Raw genomic sequence first — 9,964 nt, 5'->3', positions numbered from 1 at the left:
AACAAACAAACAAAAAAAAAAACCAAGACAAAATAGGAACCAGACAAAAGCACCACACTTACTCACGAAGTAAGGAGAACCCAGCAGAAGTCCTACAAGAGTCCCCCTCCACAAGCAGACAGCGAGCTCAGCAGCCACCCACCAGAGACAGGGAACCGCAGGAACTCCTCCGTGGCTCCCTGCAGCCTCGGGAGGGGTTTAAAAGGCTTTGGGGCGGACCCTGCCCCGGGCTCCTGACCGGGTGCACCTGTGCCCCGGCAGAGCCGGCCCTGCTGCACCTGCGAGTGGTTGCTTTGTTAGTGCAGGTGGGCCTCGTTAGGGCTGACTGGGTGCTGACAGGGATCGCGGAACCCTTAGGCCCGGCTCAGTGGTTGTCCCTGTGCGCCAGGTGGCTGTGCCCGTCCCCTCGCTGTGAGGGATGTGCTGGCAGAGTTAGAATGAACGGTGCGGGGCTGGGGCTGAACGATGGAGCTGCGGCCTGGGAGAGGGTGAAGGATACGGGTCACTCCTGTGCAGACTTAGAGGTCATTGGATTTTTTTTAAATCTCTGCCAGTCACAAAAAAAAACACACGCGTAACACACCTTACATATTAGTTTTCCTTGTCATCCACTTTTGTACATGAGTTGCCCTCTTTTTCGCTGTCTTCCGGTGCTCCGATGTCTTCTCAAGTGAAGGCAGTTTATCACAGACCCACACACAGGCAATAAATCACACTGGCAAATCCCTTTCTTATTTGTATGCACGCAGCTCGAGGTGTGTGCTGTGAGGTTTCTATTCTGAGCACCGCAGTCTCGATTTTCAGGTTGATAGCATTCAAATGAAGTGCAAAGCTGAGAACTGAAATGCCTGCTTACCCTCGGGGATGCCACAACAAAACAGTAAGACGGTCTGGTCTTATAACAGTGCTTCTGTTGTTATGGCAGCTATCGTACTTAAATTCTTTAAGAGCTTTCATCCGGGCACTGCGACGACAACCTTTGTGCGAGGTAACTGGCTTTCGAGATACACCTCCCTTATTTCCCCTGTCTCTCTACGACGTGCCAGCCCGCTCCCTCGTGAATCGGAGCATCCTGAGAACGGCTCCGTTTTCTCAGAGACTGCCTGTGTTCCCGAGGCGTCCTCTTGGCAGCGACGGATGGCGGAGACGCTGCGGCCGTCCCCGCTTGTCCCCGGCTGCGGCGGTGCCGCTGCGGAGAATAAAGCGACTCTACAGCACTTATGATCAGGCAGGAAAACCTTTGGAGAGCTATTTTAATTGGCTTGCGGCTGGCGTGTGCTGCCAGCGGGGCGCAAAGTGTCTGTAAAACAACAAGTGGGGCGTGTGGACGGGGTGGTGTTGTGACTGTCCTTGTGTATCCCGCTAAGAAATGCGACGCGATGACACCGGTCACCGACCTGACCAGCTTCAGACTGAAAATGGGCAGGTAAAACGATGCGACTGATCTTCCTAGCCTCTGGCTTGCTTCTGCTCTCTCAGCTCTTGAAGATGACGGTCGGTTAGTTGCTCCTCAGGCAAGCGGTTCTTCGGATTTACGGTGCGTTCTTTCATCGAATTAGGAAAAAAATGAACCAGCCTCTGAAGAGGCCAATCTGAAGATACCAAGTGACCGTTCGGAGTAACGAACAGTAACCTTCAGCCTGCGTAGATGACTCTGCCCCGTGCAGCTGCGTCGCGTAGCTCCCTCCCTCAAAATAAATCTCCGTAAAACAGCAAACCCCGATCTCGCTCCGGGTTCGCGTGCCGAGTGACCCATCGGGTCTCAATAGATGGCAGAAGCCTGCGTAGCCTAACAAAAGGCATCGTTAGCTGATTTTTTTAATATATAAATATTTATATATAAACTTACGAAACAAAGTATAAAGCTGAGTAATCTGGGACAACGGTTACAATGAACGCTTACACAGATGCTAGAATTAAATGGCAATTACTTAGTCTTTTTTAAGTTTGTCTGGTGTAAAATCGATATAACCGACTCATCTCGAATATTTCTCTGTGTTTTTGTGCGTCGTGCTGGCAGGCGCAGAATCCGAGCCTTCGGTGTAAAAACATTCTCCTCTCTGCATGTTCACCGTAAGCCAAATGCTAAACGGGGATGTAACTGTTCGGTACTGGAGAACTGCCAGCCAGAAACCCTAGCATTTAAAGGAGCTTAAGGTCTCCGGTGCGTACATTTGGCTCTCGCCGTAATGATTTTTTTGTGTTTCTTACTTTAGAGCCTTTCCATACAGACCTGAGGACTCCATCACGCTCTAAGAACAAACTCAGAAGAGATTACTCAGTCGATGCCTCGAAGGAAAGGACCGGGAGAACGCACTGAAATGTCACGTTATAAATTCCAGCCGCCTAAATAATGACTGTTTCGGAGACCACGCATATTCTTACTCTTTACTATTGAATGTGAGTGCAAAAAAACCCCAAACCAAATGAAGCGCACAGGCCTGACGATAGGTATTCACCTTATGGTATTTTCTGTGGCGGAAATTAATCTAATGTAATGACAAGTGAGAACTGGCGGGATGTAAGTATCTACGTGTGTGCGTGTACGCACAGATATTCCCTGAAAAAAAATTCTACTTCGAAGAGAGTACGCCCAACATGTCTGTCTAAAGGAAGCATTCGATTTTGCACGCTGCATCTTTGCGCTGCATGCGTCTCATTTCAAGGACTGACGTGAGTTCATGTGCGATGAGGAAAACGAGGTGCAATCGATCCTACTTTTCGTTTAACGTTGGGGTGATCTTTCAAAAAGAACACGACGCCCTCAACAAAACGACCGAACGCAATACCTTGCAAAGAATATGCCGCAGTAGAAAGCTACAGGGAACGCAGCAGTGAACAACTGCGAGCGCAGTTTCCGCCGTGCCCGGATTGGCAGTGTTACTGCCCTGTTCAGGAAACAGAATCATAGGATTACGGAACCATAGAATGGTTTGGGTCAGGAGGGACCTTTAAGATCATCTAATTCCAACCCCCTGCTGCAGGCGGGGACACCTCCCGCTAGACTGGGTTGCTCACAGCACCGTCCGGCCTGGCCTTGAAAGCTTCCAGGGAGGGGGCTCCCACGGCCTCGCTGGGCAACCTGTACCAGTGCCTCATCACCCTCACGGTACAGAATTTCTTCCTACTACCTAATCTAAATCTACCCCCTTCCGGTTTTACACCATTTTCCCTCGTCGGCGCATGCCCTCCTGAAAGGTCCCTCCCCGGCTTTCCCGTAGACCCCCTTCGGGGACCGGAAGGCTGCTATACGGTCCTGGCCTTAGAATTATTTCAGCTGCTACGCTAATAAGAAACTATACCGAAAGTATCTGTTTACAGTTAAATCTACATTTAAACTCAAGTGCAGCGATGCCTTGGAGGAGTCCGTACAGTTTCGATACCCCGCTTGAAGAAAACTTCCATTTGAAATCCATCTGGGGCAGATACTCTCTGGGTTTCCTTAGCAGACAAAAATTACGTGCGACTGTATAGTTTCAGGCTGAGCTCACAGTAAGGAGGAAACTCTGTGACAGATAGGTTTGTTTCCTTTTAAAAACCCTGGCAGCATTTCCAAAAGCACGGGGGGAAGGGTCCTCTGCCACGTGCCTGCCGCAGCTATTAGCTCCTGAGGTTTTATGCACCTGAGAAATATCTTCTAAACCCTGCCCTCGGTTCTTTCGGTGGGGTGACTCCTGTATGGCAATGTGCCTACGATTTAAGGACGGTCTCCTCGAGGAGCCTCTGGAAATGCTTTGAAAGTGCGTGGTCTATTTTGTCTGGAGGGGTTCTGGTAGGACACCGTGAGGGAGGTTACTGGTGCCTTTAAATTGAGCGTAACTGTGGACGTCCGAAAATAATTCTAAGCCATCATAAAACTTCTTCTAAAAAATTTTAATCCAGCAAAAAACTCGGTTTGTTTCGTAAATTGTGTTTGGTGCGCAGGGATCAGTGCAAGCACCTCCGGGGCGAAATCCCGATTTAGCGGCAGCAATGCTGCAGAACGGTTTTAGGACAGAAAAAGCAGAAGAATAACTTATCTAATTGAAACCGCGCGGGGAATTTAAGTAGGCAAAATGTAGTCACTCAAGCTGGAAGATGGCCATTCAAATACTGAAGGCTTTAAAGAAATGTCAGAAACTACTCACAGCTTTAGGAATGTATTTTCAAATCACAATTCCACTAAGAATAAACAAGGAGAAAATACATTTAACAGTTTATGTTAGAGAAATGCATTAACTCCACAGGAAACAACGATGGTAAATTTTTATCTTCTTTCCCTCCCCCCCCCCTTTCCCTTTCTCTTCCTTTTGGCTGCTCTCATAGACCCTCCTCTGGGCCGTGGTAACACCTTTCTACGCTGGCTTCCAGCACGGCCTTGGCACGCGTCAGCCTCTTCGATTCCAACTTTGCAGCCGGGTGGCTGCGCAGAGCTCAGTGAATCCGAACGGGCGGTGGAAGCCAGCAGCAATTCTTTCCCTATCAATGTCGCTTTACAGGCCTCGCCGATGACTCCGTTCAGCTGTATGAATGCCTTCATTTGGACTTGCAGAGCGAACGGACTCACACACACACACAAAAAAAAAAAGGAAAAAAACCCCATTTCTCTCAATCCCCCCTTCAAGCTCCAAACAGCGTGCTTTATGTGAGTGCATTATGAAGAAAAGAGACTCTGGTGTTTGTTTTTTCAAACAGCCTGGGAGACTATCTTCTGAGCCCCAGTAGTGTGTGAGGATAAGGGCTTTCGTTTCTGCACGTGTGATGTAGGACAGTGAGCGTGATGAAGACGTCCCAAGGACACCGACGTACGTTTGAGGGCGAGTAGCTGCCGGTTTGAAATCTTCGTCGGCTCCCGTTCTCCCGGAAGCCTCCCATACGACCTGAACGTGCTACGAACCGTCGGGCGGCTCCTTTAGACGCTCAGAGAAACTGCGCAGCGCCGACGGCAGGCCAAGTACCGGGACACGCTTCCAACGCGTTGTCAGCCACGCACAGAAAAAAAAACAGAGACTCATTTTGCTCCCTTCTTGATCACAGTTTATTATGGATTTTAATAAGAGAAATGTTATCACCGTTTGTAGACGATTACTGAAAACAAGTGATAATAGTCAGTGGCAAAGCCAGTTCTTACGTTTCTGGCACTGTGTCTTTCCCTTTCCCCATACATACAAAATAACGTAAGTAAGGTTACGTTGGGTAAGGTGAAAATACGGATACAAAGTGTTCGGTGCTTTCGACATCAATTCTGTGGGTAGAACGCTACTACTGAAAGCCAGGGAGCGCACCGAATCCCGAATGCTCACATTATCTTCAAGGCAGAACCGTTACAACATGCTGTGTGCTCAAGACAAGATTACATACGAGAAGCGTCGTTTGTTTCCACGCCATCTGAACGGCGCGAGGGCCCTTATGTACAGGTTGCGAATACCTCAAAGCGTAACAGATCTGCAGATGTCCGACATCCACTTTAACGTCGGCATTGTATCTACATTGTTGCCTTACCTCAGACCCCAGCCCGACTTCGGAACGCTTCATTCTGTGCGATCCGCTTTGCTCACATTAATTAAAACAAAAAAGACACCGACAACAAAAGAACGTGTGCTGACGCACTTACTAATATACAAGTTAAGATACTGATTTACTAGTTAAGATGGATCCTTTTGAGAAAAAGGATTCAGGACGTGAGTCAAAAATAAATTGTTCACTTATAATACTACACACATAAGTTTCAGGTCAATCCTTTTCAAAAAAAAAAACAAAAAAACTTAAGGACGCTAGTTTCAAAAAGCCGATTGCTTCTGAAAAGACCGTAAGCTCTGTCACGTACGGTTCAGAGCAAATACTAAAGTTCCCTTTAACACGTGTTGCGTCAACAACATTACAGTCAGAACTGTAGCAGCTTCCCTTGGACAAGAGTAATATTATCTGCGTAGACTCCCTTTAAACATCCTCATCCTTTTAGGCCGAATGGAATGCTTTTCTAAACCTAGAAAAGAGTGGATACATTTCCCCTTTTACCGGTATAACTTGCAATTCAATGATACAATTTCCATAGTTCACATTGCATTAGCTACTTTGTTTCAGTACTTTGTTTCTAGCTGGCAGCTTCTACCCTGGGCTCCGTATTTCCAGCCGACGCGACGGGTTTCACGTTGCAAATCAAACACCTGCATTTTTCATTGAATTGCTTTAAAAAACAACAAGTCGGAAAATATCGTTCGACCACGGCATACGGAGTCGTACATTGAAATCTAAGGATTACATTTCACTTTATGTAACGATATGCAACCTAGCACCACAGGACCACCTTCGTTATGAACCCTGACCTTCAAGGAACAGAATAGATGGTGGCAACGAGGAGAATGCAGAAGAAGATGGTTCTACAAGAGGAATCACTAACTCGCGTGAGCAATGCCACGGAGGCACAGCTCACAGCCGTGACGCAGGCGTGTTGTAACCAACAACATCTGTAGCACTTTATCTATTTGGCACATTTTTTCCCCGTATTTCAAGAGCTAATTTTTGCCTTTAAAACTAGTTAAAGAAAATCCGATATTCCCTATGCTGTGAATGGCTGACAGTGTTTTTATCACGATGCAAACCGACCCGCAGCAGCCTTCATGCGTGCTGGCACAGAACAACGCGGCTCCTTGCAGTACGGCGGCCTCGACGTTTCCAATAAATAAGGCACGACTTTGTACATCGAAAGGGGCACCCGAAGTAAGGGCCTGTCCTAGGCGTCCTCATCCCTACAGCGAGTTATCACGTCAACTCGTAAACAGCTGTCTTTTCCAAGATATTTAGGAAGCACTCATCAGCCCGAGCATCCTCCAAAAGCTGCGTCTTTGAAAACCCCAGTACGCCTTTGAAAAATTAACTCCTATTTTTAATTGTAAGCGTTTACACTTATCTTGGCTTGCTCAACTCAAATCCGGCACGTTTAGAAGCCAATCCTCGTTGAGTATTTAGATCTCACTAAGGTCAAAGAGGCTGAAGATAGTTCTAGTCCCTGTTCGTCCCCCACATCCCGCGCTACAGGACTTTCCTTAAGGACAGATTAGTCGTACAATTAATTATGACGAATTAATGAAGTGTTACGTACTAAATAATCGCCTAGAGGCAGGGACAAGTTGCTCAACGCTCCCACCACTGCCACGGAGAAGCAGTTTACCATGCGACGACAGGGCACCAAAGCCAGCAGTTTGCACTTACGCCGACGGCTCAAACTTAATCTGATGATCCTGTCTGCTTTTTAAATGTTTATTTAAAGAGGAAGAACAGGCCCTCGCTTCTCAGTTTGCTAGCAGGCATCCAATACTCCTTCAGACGTCACGCATCTCCCTACCCGCTGATCTGCACGTCGAGCCATCCGGCTGTCCCAAAACACTTTTCCTCCTACGTTATCCCAACGCAGGGAGCAACCAAACGCATTAGTAAACCGTCTCACTACTTGTAACTCCGCCACGAGTGACAAAAACGATCTCAGAGAGCCAGAGCTCGAGAGGACTTGCTTTGTTAACGCTTCATCTGACAGGTTACTTTCCTGCGTATTTATAGTGAAACTTCAGAGATTCAGAAAGTAGAATAACGAAGCGCGAGAAAATGAGATGGGCACATCTACACCAGAAAAAAAAAAACAAACAACACAGTAAAGTGCCAAAGGGATTTGCTCTAATTGCTACCAAACCCTTGATCTACGTCGAGATCATAATCGTGGAGCGTTTGCGCACGGGACAAGGTGGCAGCAATAAATAGTGACATTTAACACCAGCAGGTCATGGCGGGTTTGGGTTCAGGCTTTATGTGTACTTGATCGCGATCTGGGGGTTGACTTAGCATTAATGGCTTGTGACTTTTAAGCTTGTGAGCCAGTGTCATGAATATGGCCTCCACGTGGTCATTGTCATTGGGGTTTTTGGCAGAGGTTTCAAATAACGGCATGCTGTGGGTATCGGCAAACTTCTGGGCCAAGTCCGTAGGTACCTGAATAGCATTTCTCAGGTCACATTTATTTCCAACAAGAATCCGTGGTATATCGTTGGCGAGGAGGTGTTGTTTGCATTCCTCTATCCACGACGGCAGACTATGAAAACTGGCAATGTTTGTCATATCGTACACGAACACGACAGCGTGTACGTTCCTGTAATAGTGCTGCACCATACTCTTCCTGAAGCGCTCCTGGCCTGCCGTATCCCATAGCTGGATCTGAAAGGAGAAGGGTAAAAAGAGAGAAAAATGTCTTACTGCTCACATTGGGAGAATAACACGCATTACCTATGGCTAAGAAAGTCGGGCGACCTCAGCGAATCGCTCTTTGGAATCGATCGCTCTGCAAAGTTTGTGCCAAAGAAAACTACTGCTTTTACGGGGTTTACGGAAATCGTTGCTTCCACAGCTGTATGCTCACAATTGAAGGTACAAAAAAATCGCGAGGCGGCTTCATAACGAAGACACATTTCGGACGGTTTACTGAAAGCGGCATTTTGTAAGAGCTTTACACAAAGAAATACTAAAATCTTGCCACTAAAGCTTTTCTTAGAAAAAACAGATCTCAGCTGACAGGATTTTTCACCGCCAAATACGATGTCGTCTTCCCCGAAGCGCTGTTCTAAGCATTAAGGTAACAGCCTACTGTGGTGCCGTCCCTAAAAGGAACAACGCCAACCCTGCACAAACAGCTACAGCAAAATAAACCGGACAAACCAACTGCTCGGCCTCTGTACTCTAGTCCAGTTATTTGCAGCTTCTGATCCACGGGCTTATAAAGATCCCCGCAGTGCTTCTAAAGGAGTCACTGGGATCACGAAGAAAACCAAAGCGAGGCATCCTAGCCTCTGACCGAAGGCAACGGCAGCTGCAATTCATCTCTCCGTAGAGCAAATGCTGCTTTTTGCTGTATTCTGTTCTATGCCCAATTTCTTCATCTCCGTCGCCTGCCGAGACAGCCCGAACAGCTAGTTTAAATACAGTCACTTCAGCTTAAAGAAGATGCCCTCACCTACCGAGCTGAGAGAGAATTCTGGTTCTGTGCCCTTAGGGAATGCTGTATAGGCGGGAAACTCATGGAAAAAAAACAAAAACAAACAAAAAAAACCCCACAACTTTAAATTGAAATATAACAAATTCAAGAGAAAAAGAAGAACGGTGGGAGGCCCGGCTTATAGTCAGAGGACATGATGCTCGGGGATCGCTGCAACTAATCTTCTCAATTGTTTGATCAAATCTAACACAAAAGGCGGCTGGTTTCCGCAGGCGGCTGTAGAAGCTGAGGTTACTCTTCTCTCTCCGCCTCGCTCAGAAGCAGAACTTGGTCATGCTTTAGGGAAGCACAGATCCGCCCGCAAGTTTATTGCCTGCCTTGGGTACAAAAGAGGAAATTCAATTAAAGCTTTACGTGTCTTTCAAGTTCAACTGTACACATCGTTTCTCCTACGTTTTATCTGCATGCAGCTTTCCAACACCAAACGTGCCCTTTCGAGTGATACGTTTTCCCAACAGTGAAAGTTTTACACTTCAGAAATTTCTTCTTTCGTCTTACCAGACGAACTCGAACGGACTATTCCATTTCTGACCCCCCTGTCAAATTATCTGCTCGACTGCAAAGGAGAACGATCTATTTTAGAGATGCACCCTGATGAATTAACGTTAAGTTTCTTGTTTCATCATTATTTAAATATCATCCATCATCGAGGACGAAAAAACACACGTTTTATAGCAGCCCTTTAAGACGTGGCACTTGAAAATCTGGCTAAACAGAATAATTCCAACTAATAAAAACTGAGAACGGAATCACGCTGTCCTGCTCCCTCGGAAACACGAGCGGCACCTCAATATGTCAAAGCAGCTACCACCTCCTGCCTTCTGGCTCCTCTTTATGGATCCAAGAAGAGCTGCTTTATGAGCAAAGACTCCCTCAAAACCTCACTCTCTCTTAAGAGAAGAGGAACGCTATAAAGCATGTCTTCTTTCACAAGCTGGGAAAAAA

The 9,964-nt window shown here is 46.9% G+C and overlaps 1 protein-coding gene across 1 annotated transcript in view; it reads right to left on the bottom strand.

The window, feature by feature from the left end:
* Positions 1-5,719: 5,719 nt before the first annotated feature.
* The window catches only part of RAB33B (RAB33B, member RAS oncogene family), a gene marked incomplete at its 5' end in the record, with an annotated part of 6,025 nt that continues 1,780 nt past the window's right edge, over positions 5,720-9,964 (bottom strand). The window contains one exon of the mRNA XM_019615099.2: positions 5,720-8,184. Within this exon, the coding sequence (XP_019470644.1) occupies positions 7,741-8,184 (444 nt within the window). The remainder of the gene's footprint in view (positions 8,185-9,964) is intronic.

This window comes from Meleagris gallopavo, chromosome 4, assembly GCF_000146605.3.
Source record: "Meleagris gallopavo isolate NT-WF06-2002-E0010 breed Aviagen turkey brand Nicholas breeding stock chromosome 4, Turkey_5.1, whole genome shotgun sequence".
Classification (NCBI taxonomy): Eukaryota; Metazoa; Chordata; class Aves; order Galliformes; family Phasianidae; genus Meleagris; species Meleagris gallopavo.
This window is presented reverse-complemented; position numbering and strand designations above follow the sequence as displayed.